This window comes from Neopelma chrysocephalum, unplaced genomic scaffold, assembly GCF_003984885.1.
Source record: "Neopelma chrysocephalum unplaced genomic scaffold, ASM398488v2 Primary Assembly neopelma1_63, whole genome shotgun sequence".
NCBI lineage: Eukaryota > Metazoa > Chordata > Aves > Passeriformes > Pipridae > Neopelma > Neopelma chrysocephalum.
Window position 1 is genome coordinate 14,741,763 of NW_020897720.1, and position 24,466 is coordinate 14,766,228.

Sequence of the window (24,466 nt, forward strand, 5' to 3'; positions counted from 1 at the left end):
GATAACACACCTTGCTGAATAAAAACCATTAAGCTTAAACCTTGCCTCTCCTTGACAAGAAGAATCACCAGTTCACTGGAGGTCTTAGACAGACTGTGCACTGGAGCCAAGATGCACCAGTGTTTTCTTGACAAACACTGATTCACAACTTATCCTTGGATGGTATTTTTATGGGATGACTCTTTCCCTGGTGCTCCCGTGATGGTACCAGCAAAGAGCTCCAGCATCATGATGCCAGGCTAAGGTTGTGCAGTTCCTGCTTCTCCGTTGGCAAGAGCTTGCTGTAAGGCACCAGGCTAAATACCAGAGGGCTGTCACTATGCTGCATCACAGGCTAGGCCAAATTCTGCAAACAAAACCCTAAAATTAAAAAATCACTCAGGGCAATCAGCTGGAGATGACTGTTCTGCTGACTGTCACCTCATTTGTGTACTTTCAAAGGCTGAGATTACTGTCCCTTAGTCCAGGGCTGTCTCATCTCTAGGCTGGCAGATATTAGTGCTGGGTCTCCACTTGTGCCTTGCCCTGACTAATTTAAAATATGGTGATCACTGACTCACAGAGCTCAGCCAGTTCACAGGTGACTACTTTGGTACTGTGCAAGACAGCAACACATTTCCTTCAAGATGTGTGATAGCATTCCACTTCCTTGGAGTAATCCTTCCCAAAGATCCCTAAAACCAGTCACAGAAACAACCCTGTGCTTGGAAAATGCTAAGTGCCATGTGTTCATACTCCTTATCCAAGCTCTGAACAACCAGGATCCTCACCCAGATTGCTACACAGGATTGGAATACAGAATGATGGAATGGTTTAGGTGGGAAGGGACCTTAAAGCTCACCCAGTTTCACCCCCTGCCTTGGGCAGGGACACCTCCCACTAGACCAGGTTACTCAGAGCCCCATCCAACCTTTCCTTGAACAATTCCAGGGATGGGGCAGCCACAGCTCCTCTGGGAAGCCTGTGCCAGTGTCAGACAGCGAGCCCAGAGCACAACCAAGGACAGGGTGTCCCCACCACGGGCTCCCACCAGCAGCAAGGAGGGCTGTGAACATCCCACTCGAGGTTTCTGCTCACACTCACCCGCAGAACAAGGGCAGGAACAAGGAAGTGCTCATCAACCAAAAGGCAACACACTTACAACACATCTCAATTTTTAGCTCTTCTCAAGCACTCTCAATTAAGATGATGATACTTTAACAGCCATACTATTAACCTCTGAAATCTGCTATCCCTGCAAGAATCACTAAAAGCAGCAACCACAGTTATAAAAATGAGGATACAATTGGAAGGTTTGTTAGTGTTCAATGACAGGGCAAAACCTGATCATTAGCTGGGCCTCGGTGAAATTTCCATCTGCACCTCCCAGGATATCCCAGTGCCCAGGTGCACTGCAGGCACTACTGGAAAAACCAGAATTTAAAACCAGTCAGTATGACCCAGCAGCTCCAAGGAAATCCCAGCACAGATGTTAATGGCTCTAGGAAATAACAGGTTTGCCAGCATCATGAAATCTTGACTTGAGAACACTGCAAATTACTACAGCCACACACTATGATTGTTGGGTTTAAATCTGTTGCTGATCTCCAAATGAAGGACACAATTCTGATTAAATGTCAAGCCCTTGATGGTCGGTTTTGATTTCAACTTTCTGCTGTTGTGAAAATCTAATTCTAAAGCTGAGGAAAAATACTTTATCTTAAAGTATTGATTTTCTTTGTCAGGCAACCAAATTAAAGTGAAAATCAGCTGCTTTCAAATTTAATTGCAGGGGTTTCCCTTTCCTTTGAAAGATAGACAAGCACTGCTGAAGGCAAAGAGCGTGATAAGATGTGCCCATGGCCTGTTCAGTCTGGCATTTCATCTACACTTAATAACAATAATTTTACCCTGCGTAACAGAAGACACATATTTAATGCATTTAATATGGAAACACTGTTACAGCCCAACTCTTCGGGCCTCTAATGCTGCAAAATAAAGGTCACTCAAGACCAAAGTAGAGTGCAATCAACTGAGGAAAGGGGTTAAATATTAAAAACTCAAACAAAACGTAGCCAAGGAGCATCTGGCAAAAAGGGCACAACCAGCAGCACTGCCAGCCTGGCCACAAACCAACTCCCCAGGTCATGGTTACAGCTCACATAAAAACTGATCATAAAATACCCACAAGTGAGTGCACATTAGCATATTAGAGGCAGTAACATGTGCATGATCTGGAAATTACATTTCTGAATGTATTTACAGCATTTAATATTCCCCCTGCTGTACATACTGTCCTGTCAATAACCAAGTGCATCTGAAAATTAAAAATGAAGAAATAAACGTCAAGTGTTGTGATCAACAAATCTGAAAGACCTTCAGTCCTGCCTGCACTGGCAAGAACAAGGGGCAACATCAGTGCCATAATGTGCAAATAATTGTGGGCAAGCTTGGAATCATGTCCAGCTTCATCTTAATGGATTCTAATCATATTTTGAGGGATCTGCATGGGACATAATTACAAATATGGAAGCCTGGAACAAAACCCCCGTGTTTCACATTGCACTTAAAGTTGCTTATATATAGTCAAAGTGTATTTAAACAAGAAAACATAAAGAACTATTTTAAAAGTCCCATAGCATTGTATTATTTGAGCTTCCATTTACAGCTTTACGAAAAACCCCGAACAAAACAACTTATAAATACTGCAAATACATTAAGTAACCTCTGAGGTTACAGACACAGCAGTGAGAACATAGGAAATGCCAGGCTGAGTGATGTCTGGACAAACTTACTTGGGCCCTTCTGCAGACCTGATACAAACTTTTATTGGGCATTAAAGAATTCTTGTGTTTATAGCTCTGTGCTCACTTGCTGGGGAAGCCGGGAAGGGGTCTGATGAATGCAGTGGATAGTTTACAACAAATATGTTGTGGAAGACCAACTTCAGCTGGAAGTCTGTGGCACAGTCACATAGCCAGACATCAGTTCAACTCAGTAAGACTCTGAGTGATACACATGAGGAAGTGAGCACTTAAAAGGGGAAACTTTCCACAGTTTTATAACACACTGTCATGCCAACCACTAAAATTAATTTCCTTTAATAACACTGACCACTGTTTGGACAGAGCCTGCCCAGGTGGAGAGACAGTTTCTGGATAGTGGGGGACATCGTTTTTCTTGGGCACACAGTGCACAAAGGAGGTTACTCTGTGCTGGAAGGGAGCTGCTCACAGAAATGTCTCTCCCTTTCAGAACCGCAGTTAAATGCCCTTCCAGGAAGGGAGGAACAGAAAACAGATCTTCAGCCACCTTACCAAAGCTGTGGAAAAGAGTGTGATGAGAAAGAGAAAACAGGAATACACAGCTCTCCAAATATAGCAGGAGCTAACGTGACAGTGGGAGAGTCAGCACTGGAAGGTTCTTCATTTCTATCTACGGGAGATTAAGACATCAGTAGTACTGTACTTCAGAGCAGGTTGTGGAGATAGCAGCTTCCCTCAAACACACAATTACTTCATTACAAAGAGTGGAAGGGCTTAGTTCTATTTTAGGGTGGCTTAATATAAAACACTTGTGATCCATGGAAGGAGAGATGGCAGAAATATATCTGTGTCAGATGACTCTAGCTACTCTCATGGCCAAAATCTCTTATGTAAAATGGAACTCAAGTGCACTGAATCCCTTGTTATAAAGCTGTTACACAGACAGTCCCTATAGAAAGTGTGTCTCTCTGTTATTTCCCTGGCATTTAGAAATACAGTAAAATAAACTACTTCATCTACACCGAGATATTTGGGCTGAGTCTGATTGTACTGAACGAGGGGCATCACCTGGGTCATGAGACACAACAAATGCCCTGGAGAAATCACTGCCACTCAAGACACATCCCGAGAGAACCAGCTGGCTGGTTTCAGACTTGGTCAAACCCAAAGCTACAGCATCAACCATTCCTGAGTGAGAACCAAAGCCTGGTTCTGAATGAGACCTGCACTCCAGCCTCTCACTTCAAGCATTTTACAACAGTCAGAACCTCACCTGCTCGTGGTACTTGACATGGGTTATGCAAACAAAAAAGAAATCAAAAGTGACTCACCTGGTATTTTGGGCATTGTTCTTTTGGATCAGAGAACGAGGAGGATGAATTGATTGAGCTATCCAAGGAAGAAGAGCTGTCTCCTCCAGGCTTCAGTTGGCAGCATTTCCCAAACACTCTCACCTGAGCATCACTGCAGAGTTTCTGAAATAAAGACAATACATGTGACACACTAAGATCCACGACCTGAAATCACTGTTAGCAGCATTGTACTTACCTGTTTAGGCAAGATATTTGACAGTTGAAAGGCTTATGCCCCAGAAAAACAGGTAAGAGAACATATATCTGTGTCTACTGCAGCCTGGCTGTACAAAGAAAACTGAGCTCCTTTAATTCCAATTAGCCAGGAGACAACAGGTTGTTCCAGCTCCGTTTTCCTGAGTAGCCATCCATTTCTGAAGCTTTACAAATTACTTTTTTAGACCCAGGATTAGGAGAGAGGATGGCAGCAAAGCATTTCCAGCTGTCTTCACCCTGCTCCCTGTGCCTGTCAGGGCAGAGGCGACACTGCAGTGATGGGCACACAGGGAAGGAGCAGTTCACCATAAATAATCCAGTAAGAGTAACACAGAATTCAGGAGATTCATATTACAGGGATAAGTGGAGAGAAAAGATCCTGGTTTCTACAGATCTCTCCCTAGCTTTGTATAAGCCCCTAGCCTTTTTAAAGAGTGGCACAGAGGTGACACGTTCCTCATGTTTTCAGTACGAGGGAATTGTGAGGTTGAAAATGAACAAAGCTGAAAAACTTACAGTGATACCTAAAGATTTTTAGGTTTTTTGTAGATTGTAATATAGCTGTATATTTTCTTTCACTTTAGACAGTTATCTAAAGTGTTTTCTCCTGGTTTGTGCTACTTTCCAATGAATTTCTGTTTAACAATTTTTACAAGAGATTTTTAGCAAGGAAATCCTGTTTGGGATGTGCACCTGGACCAGAATAATAAGATATATTGTAGTCAAAACAAGATAGAGGGCCCAGAACCCTTGGAGGGGCTGAGGGTGGTACCAGGGGCAAAATGGTTTTTGGATGTACCCACTAGACATGGAAATTAGTTAAAGTTATAGAAGGGTGAGAATTCTGTGTGTGTGTGTGTGTGTGCCTGTGTACTCCCTGCACCTGACTGCTTTCATTAAAGAACTGCTCTCTACCTTCTCTATACTTATATTGTTTGGAGAACTTTTTCTTCCATTTTAGGCATCGATAGAGAAGTCAGAAAAGTTTCACAAAATGATGAAGAATCAATCCACAGGGTGAATTCTGATGGAGATTCAGACAAAGCACAGCAGAAAAGGGAGTTTGGAGGGCCCAGATGGAGCTGATGTACAGGATGGGCAGGATCTGCATCCACTCCCCACACACAGTATTATCAATCACTGGCACAGGAGGTGCTCCACTACTGTTTCATTCACAATTTAAAAACATTTGTGATTTCCCTTGTGAATCTCAGCAGCCCAAGCAGAATCAGCATCCACATAAGTTAATGGTGTTTATACCAGCCCTGGCATTGCCAACCCTCTTCACCTAAAGATCTCAATATATTTTTCACACACTCGTTACACTTCAGCACACCCACGTAAGGTTGGCATTATTTACATCTGCTGGTGGGCAGCACTAGGAGACAGAAATAGTCTACACTGCTCAGAATTCCATACCAACTCTGCCCTGAGACTTCCTCAATTAACATTTCCTACACAATCAGCAAACCAGTAAGAGCAAGCTGCAAGTAAATCCTGCTGGAAGCAAGGTTCAAGGGACAGATAGAAGCCCAGAGTTGCTGTTGCATGTCACAGCTTCACCTCTGGACTCACCTTTCATCACCTCTCCTTTCATCCAAAAACATTAATATGCCTCAATCCTTAACAGCTATGTAAAAAAAGGAAAATGCATAAAGAAAAGTGTGAAATAGCCAAGGCACAGGGTGGTAATTCCATGACCCTGCTCAATAATCAGGAACAACTGTACAAAAAGATGACTGTCCTTACTGGTGTGGATGGATTTTGAGGAGGGACATGATGAGAATCCCATGGCTCTGTCCTAGTTTGTCCAGGTTATTTTTTTAGGGGGAGGTGACTGTCATTTGTCCCTAATTGTGGGTGAGATTTAGCAAAGCAGCAGAAAATGTGCAGGATTCCACAGCCCCACGTGGCAGCCTGCACTGCTGCTCCCTCAGAGAGCAGCTGCCACAGAAAGCCTCAAGGAAAAATGTGCAGAGAAATCAGTAATTCCCTGGCAGAGGGAGGGGAGCGTTCCCTGCCCACTGAGCCCTGTGCTCTCCTGACACATTGTAATATCCTCTCCTTACAACATCCTGGGGAGCAGCTGAATTCCTGCAATCCGTGGATTTGCCAATGGCTGGTGAGGATCTGTGGCTTGAGCACAGTGCACAATGGCTGGAACATGTGAATGATCATCATATGACTTCAGTAGGAACTCGTGAACCAGAATTGCATTTTATCTCTGACACAAACAACAATGTCCTAGGCTAGGCAAGCATCATGTGATAAAACCACATACAATCCACAGGGTTACAGCAGCTTTTGCAGGCAAACCACATTTCAGCTTGCATTTTCCATCAGATGTTGAAAGTTCCTTCTAAAAAGTTACAATTAGAACTAAGCTTCCTTGAGAATGAAGAAATGCATTTACTGGCTTTACAAGAGAATAAAGATCCTCTGCATTAAAAAGAATAGGCTAACTTTGCAAATTAATTAATTTAAAATCATTTATTCTCACTGTCACTGCGTTTTTCTGCACAGCAGCTTTCCCCAGATCCACTGGGGAGTCTGGAAACTTGAAGGAACAGTGGCCTAATTTAAATAGCAAACCAGGAAAATGGTTGTTTGGTCTTTGCAGTGGAGTTTAATGAACCAAAACTACTGCAAGGAGTCTTTAAAGGAGGTCAGGGTCTTTCAGCCACCACTTTTCAGGACCTTGTGAACAGTAAATCCCTCCTAAAATGCAGATCATGGATGAATTTTGGTGTTTGCTCTATTACAAACTTAGCAGATGCTCAAGAAGAACTTGCTGGACAATGAGATCAAGTACCTGCAGTGACTCTCTGCAATTTCTGACTCCAAATGCCAAGGAAATTTTAGATGCTACAAATCTCAAGATATTATGCATCAAAGGAGTGGGATTACTTGCATTCCAACATAATAGCCCAAAGATATTCAAGCCAGGTTTCCAAAAATAAAAAAGCCACCTAATTATTTAAGAACTGTACAAGGGAAAGTTTCGAAGTTGTGAATTTTCTTTCCAATTAGACACGGTTGTATCAAATCAGCTTCCCAGGCAAGGTGCTGCCAGAGTGCTCTGGAATGCCCTGTTTTGCTGGAGAGCAGAACATCTGCTGGAAGGATGCCGTGGATCCTGGCTGCCACACTGCTCTCCCTGCTGGGGCCACACTCCTTGTTCTCTCTCTGCCAGCTCACTGCAGATACCACCCAGCTCCAAACAGCTCTGGCAGTCCCAGTTCTTACATTAGAGGTCATGGTTTGCTGAAAGTCTTGCAGACCTATCAGGTAGTTCTGAAGATAACTTAGAGTAAAATGTCTTTATAGTATGACGGGGTACAAAGGAGTTTTCTTCCTCAGTTCTTCTTCTGGAGTCTCCTTTCTCCACATCTGTCAGCAAAGACCTTTGACTCTTTGCTACAAGGTCAATAATCTCCTCAATAAGTGGAAAAAACATGCCCAGTGCTGAATTTCTGCTGGGCAGGTCCTGGTTTGGGGATAATAAGAAAGTTGAAAGGAGCCTGGTGTGTTGAACTAAATGAGACTGTGTGTAGGTGTGTTAGGGCTGTGAGTGACAGGAGGAAAGAGAAATGTCATCCTATGCTTTATTCTTTTCTACCTCTCTGAACAGCAGGTGCTCAAATACCACTGTGGTGGCAGTGATAGAGGAATCTGTGTTTCCAAGCAAAGTTGCTACTCTTCAAGAGCTCTGTACCTCGTTTCCAGAACAGGTTTTCCAACAAAGCTGAAAAATTATTCCAAAACAGATAAATTAAGTCTTCTGCTTCATTAATATCTGTTAGTCTGAGTGTGCAATTAAAGGTAAGCATCCACCTAGGACATGGGAGTAACCTGAACAGGCATTCATCTCTCCCCTTCAGTGCTGCTGTAAAAATCCAGGTATCTTTCTTAAAATGCAGCTCTCAGTGCTGCAATCTCCCTTTATTTCCAGAGTTGTCAAGTTCCCCTATTACTCAGAGGTCACTGAAAAAAGTCAAGACAACCCTGTGCTCCCCCACTCCACTAGTATTTTTCCATTTCTGTTTAGAGAGAATAAGCAGAGCTAAGAAGGTGGGACTTGATCTCTGTGCTTACAGCTTTATCCATCTGCTCAGCCTGGCTCAGTGGAAACCTGTCCTGAGAGCCAGACAGAGTCCAGAGTCTCCATTTCACACAACTCACCTAAAAGCAAAAGGCTCACTATCCAATTACTAATCCTTCAAAGCAATTTGCTGTTCAACATTTATCCAGTGCTGAAGTACATTGGAACACGTGGCTAATCCTGGCTTGTTTCAACCAGCATGCCACCTCTCTACTTTGGGATAAATATGACATTTGGAGTAAAAGAAATTGCCGCTGTAGGAGATCAAATATCATGTGACCTTTCACCGAAATTATCTTGAATATAAAGACAATTAGGTTACATGGAAAAAGTGAACTTTCCACTCCCCAAACTCAAGTTCATTACTGCACCTCTAGATCTCAAATTCCGCATCCCAGGTCACTCTTTCTCTTTCATTTCTTCAAAAAAACAAAACAAACGCTGCTTCTGAAAATCCCCTCCTGCCTCTGGGTCCTGGCAACAAGTCACTGCCCTTCTCTGATTCCTTGTCTTTCCCTCTTTCCTGCCACACACCCAAAGTCTAGAGCCCTGCTCAGCACTGTGCAGTTTGGCTCTTCCTTTCCTTCCTCCCTCCTCTTCCTCATGGTCCCTTGAAACCCCTCCTTCCCCCCTGGACTTCACACCTTCCTCTAGGCTGATCTTTAACCTCAGGAAATCTTGTAGCTCTCACACATCCATCAGCACCTCTCTTCAGCCAGACCCCAGGTGGTAACCACGGGGTCATAAATCCCCAGCGGACAACACGTGAAGGAAAACAGTAAAATGAGACAATTAATCCCTGTCCCTGAACTCTCCCTCCCTGCTCCAAGGGACACTGTGACACAAGGTTCCTCTTCCCAGCTTCTCCTTCACTTTACTCCCCGCTGCTCCCCCGTGGCACCATTTCCATGGCACCCTTATCCCAGTCAACTGCTGGCCCTTGGAGGTAAACCTCTCATCCTTCAGCTGGCCTGTGCACAGGGGCATTTATGGGGACACAACTCAGCACCACACAGTGTCACAGTGCCAGCCCCAGCGCCAGGGGAGCGTGGGTGCAGTGTCAGGGTTGGGAAGCCAAGCACAGGGCTCAGGGAAGGCTGACAGTCCAGAACCAGCCGGGCCCCTCAGCTGCTGCACCTGAACCAGGAAAAGGAGCTGCTGCTTGTGCTTGGTTTGAAATCCAAAGCAGGCCCAGTCCCACAGCTCCAGGAGGAGCACACACAGCTCCTGCCTTGGGAACTTGGTACAGCCCAGGGGCTGGCATGGGGCAGAGGAGAGCAGGAGAGGAGGTGTGGGAGGAAAGGAGCAGACAAGCACAGAAATGACTCTTCTGGTAGAAACCAGTCACAGGTTGTAACACTATCACCTGCAAATCAAGTAATACAGTGTCACTAGAAATGAGACACTTATTGGTACCAGGAAAAAAAGAAATAGCTCTCTAGAGGAGACAGTGTCTCAAACCCATGAGCTTGCCCGTGGAAGTACTTTGATATCCCAAAATCCAAGGGATGGGGATGCTTGGATGGGGTCTGAGGCTGTGTACAAGGGCATCAGTAATGTCTGCTTCTTGTACCCCACACTGCCCTGGTACATTCCATGTGCAGATGCCTGTTCTGATCCCTTTGCTCATGACCTGGTGCCACAGGGCTGGAAAGGGCAGCCACTCTCTTCTAGGATATCCTGGAAGAACTCAGATATTGGAGGTACCCCATTTTCTGATGCTTGGGAGGCAGCAGCCTTGCCCCTCTGCTTCCAGAGCCCGGCTGATCAATAGCCCATCCCCTGGAAAGCTGGGGAAGGACCTCTCCTGCTCAGCACCAAAAAAGGTATAGGACTCACAAAGGGGATCTCTCTGCCTCCCCCATGCCAAATGCCCACAGCTGCCCGGGGTGGATCTCCGCCTGGCACAGCCCCGGGCCAACATTCCGGGTGTTGGGAAGAGCTGCCAGCCCTCCGAGTCACCAGACTGCTGCTCAGCTTCCCTGGCCAAGTTTAACTCCAGCAAAACCTGGGGAAAACACGACTTCTCCCGAGCAATTCAAATATTGTAATGGCCATGCTGCAGACTCTGAGCTGCCTTCAGCGTCCTGCTGTGCAAGACCCTCCCCAAATTCTTGCTTACCTAATATTTAGCTTTACTGAAGACATGAAGAGGCTGATTTAATACCCAGTGAAAACACAAAGTCTTTATTGTGTTATAGGCACATTTCCCTCATGGATAAGATGAACCTAGTAATGCTTAACTAATTAGAGCCCCGCTCGGTGTGAGCACAAACTCAGCAGTTTTCACTCATCAAAAATTCAGAGCTTACTGGTTTATTTCTTGAAACATCTGAGTCTGGAAAGGTTTGCTCTGATGCTCCTTAAATTTTACAACCATACCTTCCCTTATAGAATGCAAATGCCTGAGCCATGTTCAACCTCGGTCCACTGTACATATCTCTTGACACATGTAGAGATTAGATACATAAAACAGATCAAAACATACCTCACCTTGCCGCAGAGGCATACAACTCTTAAATTATAATTGCTTTCGTGTCTCATGACAACAGAAAATGGGAACTGAAGAGCACAGCAACATAAAGCAAACTGAAACCCTCTTGATTCTCCACATTAGACTGATTAGCCTTCAACCAGAACAGTCTGGGCACTGACAGGCACTTTAGCAGATCTCCCCCCACCCTCAGTGTTATTTGTAAATCCAGAGGTATAAATCCTGTTGGGAAATGTCGGGGGGAAGAGATGCAGAAAGCATTGGCTTTTGTGGGGTGCTGAACAGACACCCTTTGAGAAGGGAGAGTGCCCAGCCCACACACAGCTTGCTGCAAAAGGGCAAGGGTGCCTTGGAATGTGCTTAGAGCCAAGATCTGGCTTTGTATAGGCAGGGTGTGTCTTTGGTAGGAAAATCATGATAAAGAGCTAGAAAAATAAACAATGCAATTGCTTGAAAATGGCCAGTACGTCCTGCTGGCTGCACAGGCCTGTGCTGAGCTCACAGCAAGCCCGGCCCAGGACTCTCCTGCACGTTTTTACCTGCAAAGTTTTGTTTTACGAGAAAAGTTCTGCCTGCCATGACGTTATCTGAGTGCTGCAGGAGGCAGGTATCGTAGCCAGCAGAGGTTTCAATATATCCTCTTTCAAAGTCTCCTAATACTATGAAAAAAAAGAAATGTATCGAGTTTCTAGAGATGAATTCTGGATATTTCAAGTGCCCTGGGAACAGTTTTCTCCACCAGTATCATGTACTCATTTCACAGAGATGGTGACTACAGCTGTTTCCCTCCCCCTTAGAAAAGAAGAAAGGAGAGATTATTATGGAACCATATCAGCTCCATTATCAGCCATTTATCCTCTCGTTGAGCTGCCAATGAACTTTCTGAAATAACCCAAACCAGTGAAGTTTGCAAGTTCAGTGTGCAAATACACAACTTAAGGAGGCTTTCAAGAAATTAATTTAAATACAGCAAGAGGATTTACACTGTACATCTTTTTTATTAATGAAGCAATACTTTCTAACTAATGAGGTAATAATGATAAGCACAGACAGCAATTCACACAAACAAACCATTTGTAAAGATCTCTTGTCTTTATAAACCTGTTTTCCTGGCAAGAACACCTGAAAGAACAAGAACTAATAAAACCATTCTAACAAGTTCAAATTAAAAAGAAAGATGCATTTTTTTTCAACATTTGTGAAACTTGCTTTGCTTCAAAAATTCTCTGTAAGAACTAGGAAATTGGGATCTTGATTCATGGCTATAAAAGCACTGGAGTAAGCAATGGAGAAGCCTCCAAGTTTGTGCCTGATAAGACACCAAGTGACTTCAGAGGTTTGGGTATTGGACACAGGCAGCACCCAGGACCAGGGTGAGGAGCATCAGGCTGGCAGCTCTCAGCAAGAGGCTGGAAGAGTCTGCAAGGCTGGATGAACGATCTTCTGGCTGTACTCCAATAGCCAAAGGAAAGCCACAGCTTGGGGGTAATGTGTTATTTTGTGTACTCCTGCTCACAGAAGGACCTCAGTACGTCCTACAGGTAAAAGCAACTGGAATCATAAATTTCAGTTCACACCATGCTTTCTGCTTGCAGAGCTTAAAATGGTCTGTGGATGCTTTTAGAGATGGTAAAAAGGAAGTTCAAAGCAGCAAAATAAGTTGTCCAACCTCACACCACCACTTACAATAGCACTGTGGCTAGAAATTAATCTTCTGGCCAGAGCCCTTAGAAGGAAGTATCCTCATCTGACCGCATCCATTACAGTTTCAATTAATAGATTACCATGCAAACCATGCCAAAACGAAAAACAGAGCAAAAGTTTTCAAGTAACTTCGTGGGGGAAAAAAACTGTCAGCAAAGCATACAAACAACAATTGGCAAAAGCTAAACAAACAGGACACAAGAGGACACAGGACTGGGAGGACCTTCTGATTATGAATGCAGAGCCCAGCACAGTAGAAAAGCAGGTCCATAAATACCAGTTCCTGCCCTGCCTCAACCCCCAGCGTTGCCCCAGGAAGGAATCCTTCTCACTGAAAGAGCAGAAAGTAGATGAGCCCCAGAACGCAGGGACCACTATAGTATTTAAAGCTGTTAAGAGTGAAATTACTGAAGCCTGAATAATTTGCAACTTAACAGGCATTTAAATATAGCCCTGCATATAACCGACGTTTAAATGTCAGTGTGAATAAAACAAACACATGTGCTTTGTCAATCTGGCCATCTGAAAAAATACCAACTATAAACATGTAAATGGGCAAAACACTCACCGACACCGAAACATCCTCGATTTTTCTTTTAGCACTGGAGTCAAACAAGACATTCCGTCCCCTCCTCTCGCAGTCCTGATACACGATCAGTCGGATCTGACTCGGGTCAAACTCCGGCAAAGGCCAGCTTTAATTAAAGAAGAAAAGAGCAGAAGGATCAATTACCACAACTCTTTATTATGCTGTTATTTCTACATTATCTGTATATACAGCTTGATTAAAACATAAAGTCAAGCAAATGCAATGCCATTTCATCAAACCCTTTGATGCTGCGGCCAGAACTATGCCTTTTGTTTTTTTTCTTTCCCCTACACGTGCCAAATTACACTGTCATAAACTCCACCAATCCACTACAACCACATAAAATGTTCTCTGCAGCATTAATAGATCTTGTGCTCTGTCTTGTGATATGTTTTCCTCAAGTTCTAGCTATTTAAAATCAAAGTCATAGAAGAACTCAGCTTTTGTGTTTGAAGACAAAAAACCCACCGAGAATAATAATGACAGGATGGTTTGGTTTGAAGGGACCTTAACCACCTAGTTCTCTCCACTTAAGCTACTGTGACTGCAGGCCATGGTCAGCAAACCACACACAGCAGTCCTGACACACCTATTCCCAAGCTGGTTTTGCATTCAGTGACAGGGGAAGGAGCTTTCCTGAGCCTCTGCCTTTCCTGGTGCCACTACTCCAGAGCAGCTCTGCAAAGGGAGAACTTGGAGGGCTCAGCCTTGAGAATCACTGCATCATCTTGCCTTTAAGGGTGCTTTGCAGCCATCATCTCAAGTTTCCATTTTAAAAAGCCAGCCATCACTTTAAAGCCCACCAAGCATTGTTGCCCATTGGCTTGGGAATCCATTTTCACTGATACCTTCTCTGTTCTTCGAAGATAGGGAAACAAGACACCTGCTCTATCCATGAAACCACCAGGAATCATTTTTCAGCTAGTTTACAAGCCACTTCCTAGATCAAGTGAAATTCTAGCTTCCCTTATCCTTGGCTTTTAGGCAAGCAGCATTAGCACGAAACCCCAAGAAGCCAGAAACAAGGTGCTGGAACTTTCCAGCCATTAATGAAGCACACAGGCTCCCAGTTTACAAGAAGCAGCTGTACATTTATTTCAGCAAAAAGACACCCATAATATGTATTAAGGCAAACCTGGCATGCTAGACTCCAAGACAACAGGGAATTTTCCCCTCTAACTCACCACCCAAAGGGTTTCCTCCTCTGCACCCACGTTTTATGTGACTAATAGACCAATGATGAATTATGACCCAACAACTCCCATGACAGCAGAAAGTCAATTTGATCACCAAAGTCACCATTGCCTACCAGAAGCTTTTAAGACTGCCCAGTATAGGTACACAGGCTTTACAACCAGCATAGTCCAGTGAGGTGAAACTAAGCATCAAGACACACAGTTATTCAGCCTCCTGAGAGAGGAAATCCATTTCCTAATCAGCCCAGCCCCACCATTTAGCAACAGGAGAGAAAAACAGAAGCTGCTGAAAAGCCGGTGTGCAACAAATGTCAAAATCAACTTGTTACAAGAAAAAACCTTGAGCAACTTGAAGCTGAAATAACTTGATGTCTCGATTTGGGGTCAAAGAGCCATGCACCTTCCCATTTGGGCACCTAAAGCCAAGTGTCCTCAGCAGAGGGACATGCCCACAACCAAGAGCAGACACCCAACTGAGCAAATTCTGTACCAAAACCCAAGCACAGTGAAAAACTCAGAGCTCAGCTTACATTTACTGGGGTCTCTGCTAAATGAGCCCCATCTTGCATTCCATAAAATGAAAGAAAACAAAAACCCCTGGTTTTATACATATCTGGGGTGATACCAACCAAGAGGCTTGAAGGCACTAATGCTGGGGGATGGCAACTGGTAAGAGCATGACTCTGGCTAGAGGTGAGGAGAACCACTGGATAAACTTGGCTTCCTGGAAGAACAGCCTCCATATATTTAAATGAAATCAGGGGAAGTCTAGAAACTAATTTTTTTTTTCCAGATAGGCCACTGTGGTTCCTGTAAAGAACCAGTGTGTGACAATAACAAGGAATTGCTGGCCAAAAAGGTGCTATCACTTGCTCCACCCTTGCAACGCATTTGAATTTCCTTCACACTCGGACAAAAGCATGTCTTCCATTACCTAGTACTTTTGATATTCGACTTTGAAATTACTGGCAAAGAAGGGCAGTAGCTGTTCCAGATCTTAGGAAAGTCTACTTATAAAAAGCTCCAAGAGCAGATTACACACTAAGAGGAGAGAAAGCTAAATATAAAACTCTTGGTGTATTCAGAAACATATCTGATCAAGGTAACAGGAGCTTGTTTACTTCTCAGCTTCTTCACATGACATTTTAACTTTCTCTAGACAAGCATTTAGTAGCTATTATCCATCATAATTTGTGATAATTCCAAAGAAGCGTTATCTCTGTTACATAATAGCATCCTTAAGCACATTTCAGCCTTGCAAAAACATTCCCTGGCAAGAGGGGGCCACTTCCCAAAGCAGAGGAGCCTTTCCCAGAGCTGGGGGAAAGTTCATTTAGGCAGACAGTAAACAGAGGCAGCCTGGCACCTCCGACTCACCCCCGCCGGGGAGGGAGAAGCAGGACACAGAGTAGCTTTGCTTTTGTTGTTAGCAGGTTTAAAATACCGTTAAGCTTGATATCTGGACAGATTATCCCCAGAAACGTAGAAATTCCTGCATGCAATAGGCAGGGCGCGTTCTCAAAACAAATATACCAGGGCAGCACTCCAGCCCTCCTCTTCAGGCAGATGAAAACTGACCTAGATCTTCTGAATATAATTAGTTCTGTTTATAAATGGAAACTAACTTTGACATTTAACTGATGTTTTCTTGAGATTCTTACAGGAAAACCAGGAGACGTAGAATCAGATGTTCCGGCAATGTTAATGAAAGGTGAGTCTCCATCTCTCACACTGCTCTGGAAATGACAGTTTCTTAATGAGGACTTTTTCCTGCCTGACCTGTCTGCTGTTCTTTGATCTTTCCTTGAAACGGATTAGATTTAAAGGAAAACACAAAAACAAATCCAGAACAGAAACACACAAAAACCACCACCAAGAAAACCCCAACTATCAAAGACATTTTCCACGCAATGCTGTGAGTTCATGGAGGGAGAGAAAAACTAAAAACAAATTCCTTCTGAGCAGAACACTGCTCCTGAGAGATCTCCACTACACGTGGGGATTCTTCTAGAATGACATGTCCAGAAATACCTGTATGGGGTAGGAATCTCTTGATGCATAAATGCTGTATCAGATGTCTCAGAAACAAATCACATAAAGCCAGATCTCACACCGTGACAGACTGGTCAAGGTTGGAAGGGATTTCTGGAGTCCAACCCCCCTGCACTGATGCTAATGCAAGTACAAAGTGCAAAAGGAAGGAATTATTTGGGACAGAATGGAAAACTTCCACATGACTAACGATGAAATTATTAGAAACTAATAATAACAAAATCAAGGCCTGAAAAATGATATTTTAATGCATGTTCACACTTAAGCCCTACTGTTGTTCAGCTCTTCACCTCTTTCACCCTTTTTGTTTTCCTGCCTTTTTTACCTTCAATCACTAGGAATATTACCTGTAGTTTACGTTTATAGATCCATGACATGCTTCCTGACACCTGTACTGTGAGATTCATGGCAATCCAGAACTCCAAATGCTCTCCAAGGATGGATTTTCTTGTGTATCCAATTCCTGGAGTTTACCACTGCCATCGACACTTCTCAGCAAGAACTGAGTGACTGTAAATTGGTATTATTTCACTCTGGGCAAGTTTCAATAGATGAAATGACAGACACAGAAATCCTTCATTACACCTCCATCAATTAAAATACAGGACTTTCCCCTGTAACTGAATGCAAGTACATCCCTTCCTCCTCATTCCCACTTTCAATATGAACAGCAGTTCTTCATTACATGAAAGGTTTAGCTCAGTATTACTTTTTCTTCTGCCTGAGACTTTAATTTTAAAACTATTTTATATTAACACAGCTTAGATAGTATCAATTACTTTTTAATAAATACAGATATTTTAGAAGTCATAAAGAAAAGCAACTGAGGCAAACTGATCAAGATATTAAGAAGGCGGGAATTGTAAAAGAGTTCTCTAAAAAGTAAAGTTGCTCAAAAGCAGAACGTGACTAAACATTGAAAAAGTAAGTTGAAACTATCAAACTATTGTTTTCCTACATCATGTTACCCATAGTTATAAAAATTGCCTGGTGATGAATCACTTGGAACTATTTTTAAATGCATCTACGCAAATGATATTTATAGTTTATGCCAGCTTATCTGTTCTGCGTGGTTTTCATGTTAGCACCTTTTTAGAGGGTGACAGAACAGGCAGGCAGAGCAGCCGGCGGGTCCACCTTGCCCCTCCTGCTGGAGGAGCATCAGGATAGAGGCACAGGGATCCCAGGGCTCATCTGCAGCTCCTGCAGGTGACTCTCCATGGATTGTCATCGCTGCAGGTGCTCAGACCCAGCCACCTTCCACACAGGCACCTGACAGAGCCCGGGCCTGCCTTGAAGAGCCGATGTAAATATGGGACTGTTCCACTGGGTGCACTGGGATTTCAGATGCAGGTTGTCTCCACATGTACATCCACATCAAAGCACGCTCACCTGCACCTACACAGCCCAGTATAACTTAGGATCCTGCAGTTGCTTTGTTGTAGGGAAGGGTGATCAGATGCAGAAGGAAAACGGTCCTTGCCTAGTCCAACCAATCATACTCCTCTCACCCTTGACTGAGATGCCTTTTCCAACAAGGAATTCCCTTCTCCTGCCCAAATTCCCTTCTCCTGCCCAAACTTCTCTGCAGATTTCTATTCTGTTACTGGATTTTCTCTCTTTTGGCTTTGAGAAGAAGCAAAAAAAGTCAAGTATATAGGATACCTGGAGAGGGTATTGTACATATTTTAATACCTTCTTACTGCATTTAAATAATTCACTTATTATTTGACCATTATTGTACAAAAACAGCTGCATGGACCGTTCTGAAAGAGCACAACTAATTTGGAAGCAATGAAAACAGAACTGTTCTGTATGTTAATAAAGCTTCCACCTTTGAAGACCATCTCTTTTTAGAGGTATGGGGCAGGTTATTTAATTTTTTTAGCAATGACACCTGAAACACAAAAGAACTTTCTCAGGATTCACATGACAAGGATGATCCAGGCAGAACCGCCAATTTGCAAAGTTGGCATTTTAAGAGAGAGATTCCATTTAAGTGCTGGTGACATAACACAACCATAAGGCTGCGAGGAGGAAGAAGATCCCTTAAAGCAGAGAAACCACGGGGCCTATACTTAGCAAAAATTTTGCAAGATAATTGTCTTTACGAGAGCTGAGGTCACGCCAGGGCTGAGTGACTGGCGGTGAACACTTGCTGATTCTGCACAGAAAACCAGCGATTGTGCCCGGCCGGGGCCAGGGAGGAGCCCTGGGGGATGGATTGCGAAGGAGCTCGCCCAGGGTGACACTGCCCTCTGCCACCGTGACCTCAGCCAGGCTTTCGCAGAAGTCACAGGACCTGCGTTCTGGATAGCCTGGAAGAGCAGACGCGTTCTGGATCGCCCCAGGGACAGCCACCCGTGACTGCTCCCAGCGGGGACACGCTTTAGGTTTATCATATGTGAACAATGTTTCTTTGCCGTAAATTAAATCCAAGCGCTCCCCTTTTCCTCCCCTGAAGGAGGGTGAGCCGCCCACAGCACTGTGGAGGTCAGTTCCCTGCTCCATCCCTAAGTCTGGCTCAGTCATTTACCAGCTTAGCAATCCTCACCTGGAATAGCTGCACTTCTTGAGCTCCAGGAAACTTGTGCTGCTTATCCTAAGCACATATTGTGCACCAGGCACAGAGTGCATCAGCCAGGTATTTCACAGGCAGTAAATAAACCTGGACCTGGACTTCAACTGGCTTCCAAGTTCCTCGGCTATGTCCAGTTCTTTAACGGTACACGAAGCTGACTTTAGATTGTTTTCATTTTTTTCTCCCTTCTACCAAGTCACTTGACTCTCATTAAGACACCTAATTTATACTCTAAAGTCTAATAGATGAGCCAGATGCCTTTCCACAAGCAAAAAGACATAATATTTACAGGTTAAGTGCAGCCTAGTCAATACATTAATCATAATCTGGAGTGTGATATTGAAAATAAATTGGTGGGAAGGTTTTGTTTAAGATGTGTGGCATGTTGAGTAACTTTGCAATTCACGCAGCTTCAGAATTTACAATCGGTATTAGTAATTTCATAAAATATTTTTCGGACTACCTCACGTCATTTTAAGGATCACCTGCTCAGCTTTCAGCTGATTTAGGCAAACATATGCATGCAAATATTTGCACATACACACACAAGCTCCATGCTCTTTGGAAATACCTGTTTTAATTAAAACCACACACAAACGAGACACAGCTCATTTCAGTTAAATTCACTAGCATTGAACACATTTTACATTATTCAAGCAGACTGCACTTCCCTTTGCAAAATTACAACAGACAGAATCAATTCAGGGAAAAAAAATTATTCGTGCCGTTTAGCATGAAATTATAATAAAAACCATTAAAAAAATTAAATCTGTAAAAGCTTCACGTACCCGGAAAAAGAAATATTTTCATCACAGGGAAAATAATAAGCTTTCAAAAAAATCAAAATAATCTCAAGAAGTGTGCAGTGACCGTACCTGGGAAGCATCTTTGTCCCCCGAGCAGTTCCACTTTTCGAAATCCCTATAAACTCCTGTTGTGCCCGGCTGCCAACTCAGGTTAATAATAGCAATGAGCCATATTCATCCAAAACCACAAGACTGTCAGGTGACATATCAAGAGGTCTGAATTTAACTCAAACAAAAGACTCTCCATGCTGCAATGCAAAAGGGCTTTAATCCTAGCAACAGGATCACAAAAACCACCTTGAGGGCAGCGGCGCCGGGGGTTGCCCCGGGCAGCGTTCGGGCAGCTTCACAACCCCAGCGCTGCCCCTCCATCCGCGGGTCCCGCCCGGGGGAAGCGCCGCCCGGGCCCCGCCGCCGCTCGGTGCCTTCCCGGCGGAGCTCAGCGCGACCCGCGAGGCCGCCGAGCGCTGCCTGGGCTCGTCCCCGCCCGTCCCTCCGGCCGCGTCCCCGCGCTCGGTCTCATGACACGGTCCCCTGGCAGCCGCGCTGCCCCCTCAGAGCCGCGGCCGGGGCGCTCGGCCCGCCCGGGGGTCACAGCGGGGCGGGCCCCCCGCTCCCCTCACAGCCCTCACAGCGCCGGGGCCGCGGGCGGCCGGGCCGCCGCTCACCGCCATCATGTGACCGCCCGTCAGCGCGGGCCACCTGCGCCCGCCATGCCCGCCGCCATCCCCGCTCCCTCAGGGACGGGCCCTCGGCCCCGCCGCCGTCCCCGCTCCCTCAGGGACGGGCCCTCGGCCCCGCCGCCAGCCCCGCTCCCTCAGGGACGGGCCCTCCGCCCCGCTCGCCCCCTGCTCGCCCCCTGCCCCGGCCGCCCCATCCCCTCCCCGGCGCCCGAACAAAGGGAGCACTGTGCGCCCGGCGGGGGCTCATTAATATTACACGGGAGGCACCGCGGCCGTGCGAGACAATTGGATGGCAACGGAATTAAATATGTGAAATAATGCCCCCCAAAGAAAACCCGACCGGCCCCACGGCTGTAAACAGGGCTCCCTGACTGCTCCTGCCGTGCGAGGAAGGCTGCCCAGGCACCACCACAACGACTGATATTCAACAAAACTTTTATCTTTATAAATGGTAGGGGAGGAATGAGAGAGCTAGACAGGGAAGCGACAAAGGAACTGGGCAATTCAAAAAAGCAATGCACATCAAAAGCCATAAAAAGTCTTGTCACGGGCATATGTGGGGCTAATCACTCGTGCTATTAATTCTGCATTCCTGGAATAAAACTCAACTAATATATGAAGGCAGAAGGCTGCAACATCATAAATCCTACTTCGATTTTTTTTTTTTTGCAGTGTCTGAAAACCTACAGGTTTTGCCAATATTTTAAACAGAAAAGCAGCAAAAACGCATTTATCACCAGGATCTCCTGTTCCACTGCATCCCACAACCCAAAGCACAGCACTGCCGATGGTACCCCTGTATCACAGAGTGGGTGAGTGGATGTTCGTGGGCTCTGCCCCCAACACCCAACAATCCCAAGAGCCCAGCTGTTGTTTGCCCTGTGGAATCCATTCCACAGGGAAACACCAAACTCCCTCTTCTGCTACACATCTGGATTAAGTTCAGGCAGAAATCCTTCATCTATTCCCACCACAGCAGTTTTGCTGCTGTTTTATAGGAAGGTAATATTTTTATGTTTGGTGCTGGGCAAGTGTTTTGACGCAAAAGCGACAAACCTAAAGAGAGATAAAACCATTATCTTTTGTTACCATGAATGCCTTACAGGAAGTTTCTCATTTAGGAATGAAGAGTTGAGGCCCTGACCTCACAAACACATACATTACAGACTTGGCTTTTCATACGCCACTAGTGCCAGGGAATTCAATGGAATTACTCACATGAGCAAAATTGGGCATGTGCTGTTTACAGGAGACCCATGCCTTGAACCCAAGTCTTGCCTTCAAAGCTTAAAATGCCAAGCTTTGGGAGATGTAAGCAGTAACAGCTGACTTCTCCTACCTTCTTGATCTGGTGAAGGAATGTGACTTTCTTTACCTGTGTGGCAAAGGCACCACTCTCTAAAGGTTACTGATGTCAAAAGTGACCTTTTTTCTCAGACATGCAATGCTGAGAAGTTCAGTGCCATGTATTATGTAAACATTTATTTACAGGAGTAACATCTAAGGTTTCCATTTTACCTCAGGGTAACCTGATGCGCTTTAAAGACAAGTGCTTTGAAAGCAGACCCAGCCTCCATCCAAACAACTGACCAGGAAAAATATTGGAAGGAATTTCTCTGCAAATAGAGACAGACTCAAATTGTTCGGAGAGTAAACAGTGCTTTAGCCAGATCAGTGAATATTTATTGCTTGAGGAAGGACTTCAGATACTCAGTGTTTGTTCATACACCATACCCATATCCAAGAAAACACTCAGGCCTTTGTAAGATGAGATATGCACCATCCTCCTCTCGAGGTGTATATCCAGGCATCTCTTTGAAAGGGTGAAGGCTTTCTTTTGTGTGCATGTATAAATGTGAGCTTGAAAAACAAAGCTGGTAATATGATTCTAGTTCAGAAAAACACTTAAATTAAAAAAAATAGAACTGTCAAAATCTCCTGCTGCAGCCCATCACCTTCCAGGGAGATATTTCAGTATCTGTGCACATCCACCTGACTGCAGATGGGAAAGATGTGGGTGATTATGTTCAACCACATCCAACAGCCCTGAGCCCAGTGGACTCTCTGCAGACCCCCATGCCTGACCAGGGCTGGGGCACGTCCTTAAACATGCATAAGCCAAAGAAATCCTCAAAACCAAACAGCACCAAAAAGATTTTCTCCCTTCATTTTATCCAAAGGCATTTCTGAAAACGTTTAAAACTACTGCAGAGGCTCATATGCACCTTTTGGGTATAAATCATCTGATTTTAAACTGAGCAGACAACAGAGTTTGCTCCAACCGCAGGCTAAAAAGTAATGAAATGATTCATTTTTGGTCTTCGCTGCCTTAACGAGTTTTTTTCAGTCTTTCTCCTGAAGGAAGGCTTCCCTCACACATGTTGGAAGCACACACAACAAAGAGCCAGTAAGTGAGCCAAGAAATGTTTATTGCTTAGTAATGCACGAAGGTAGGAGCTGGAAGCCACAGCAGACCAAAAGAGAGAAAACCAATTAGGATTTTATTTGAAATCTGACTAGAAACACTTGGACACCATTTCTCTACAAAATACTCGCCTTAGTAAGATTGCCACTGAGCTAGACCTCTAAAAAATGTACTTTTTGTGCATTTTTGTATCCCTGCAAAAAAAAAAATTCCACTGAATTCCTCACTGCTGGAGAGGAAGAGTGGAGGTATTAAAGCATGAACCTTCTGTATACACCTGGAGCACATACACGTACCTGCACACACAAACATAAACCCAGCCAAAGGTCAGCAAGAGCCAAAACAATGAGAAAGATCACTGCAAGCAGCCCTCAGGATTTTCAAAACCTGGGCCCCCTTTTCTTTAAAGGAAACCAGATTTTTAAACAAATACTAAAAAAAGTGCTTTTGATATGCAATAAGAAAAAAAAACAACCATAAATTAACAGAGAGGCAAAGGTTATAAACTCTCCATTCACAGGATTCTCATACTAGCCTGAGGTCTCATGACTGGAATAAACTGTCTCTACCAGCACTGTAAAGGAGCATCAGCACAACTACAAATCTGCCCAGGAGCATTCCTGGAGGGTAGGACATGGAACATTATCTCTCTTTTAAGAGCATGGATGCTCAGACCTCAGCAGATGGACCGTCCCCTTCACTGTTGTAATTTCTCAAGTCACGATAAAAGATGATGAAAATAAAAATAACTATCAAAGTAAAAATCTGCTGCACGGTTAAGCCCCTGGAACATTGGTGTTTGTTTTGTATCACATTTCCAATCACAATCTACTATAAATAAGACACCGAACAAACCTCCATAATACCAACTGGTACTGCAAGACAAGAGGGCATTTTCCCCCTGCCAAACAGTTATTTTATTGTGTGCACTGGGGTGTGCAGAGCAGAATCTTCTGCTGCAGCTATTAAAAATAAAGTGTAAATAGCTCGGTATTGTGTCCGTCTAATGAAAAGTTGGGGAGAAAGAAGTTCCAATACAAGTTGCTTTTGATGAGCACACATAGTTGTTGGAAATAAAGAACCTTCTAAAACCACCCAGAATTGTGTAGTGTAGCAGAGGAGGGTTGTGGGGGGAAGTCTGTGTTCCCTCCTTTATGCTCTAGTGTTCTGGAGATGTCGTGACAGGTTCAACAATCCTTAAATCCACACATAAAACCAACTCAACAGAACGGAATCAAGCTCACAGGCTTGGATTTATCAACTGCAAAGTTTGCTTAAGGAACTTAGTGGTGAATTGATGCTTTTTATTTTGGAGATCATGAATATTAATAGATGAGACAAGGAAGAGAAAAGAAGATATATTACAGTCAAGGTTGACTGCAAGACCTCTCTTGCCATGAAAATGGAGACATCTTAGAGGGATCACTGTAGCTCCACTATTGCTATCAACCAATATTAATAATAAATCCTTGAATGATTCTTGATGGAACTAGAGTACTTTGGTTGAGGACTCCTAACATTT

General features: G+C 44.3%; 1 protein-coding gene across 3 annotated transcripts in view; it reads right to left on the reverse strand.

Annotated features, from left to right (window-relative positions):
* Positions 1-24,466, reverse strand: part of FNIP1 (folliculin interacting protein 1) — a 64,763-nt gene that overhangs the window by 24,981 nt on the left and 15,316 nt on the right. For 2 of the 3 annotated variants that reach the window (XM_027682673.1, XM_027682676.1), the window contains exons 2-3: positions 13,181-13,307; positions 4,076-4,219 (exon numbers count right to left, since the gene is read on the reverse strand). In XM_027682673.1, coding sequence (XP_027538474.1) covers positions 4,076-4,219; positions 13,181-13,307 — 271 coding nt within the window. Of the gene's footprint in view, positions 1-4,075; positions 4,220-13,180; positions 13,308-19,905; positions 20,431-24,466 lie in introns of those variants that run through there. The other variant, XM_027682674.1, reaches the window with a different exon arrangement.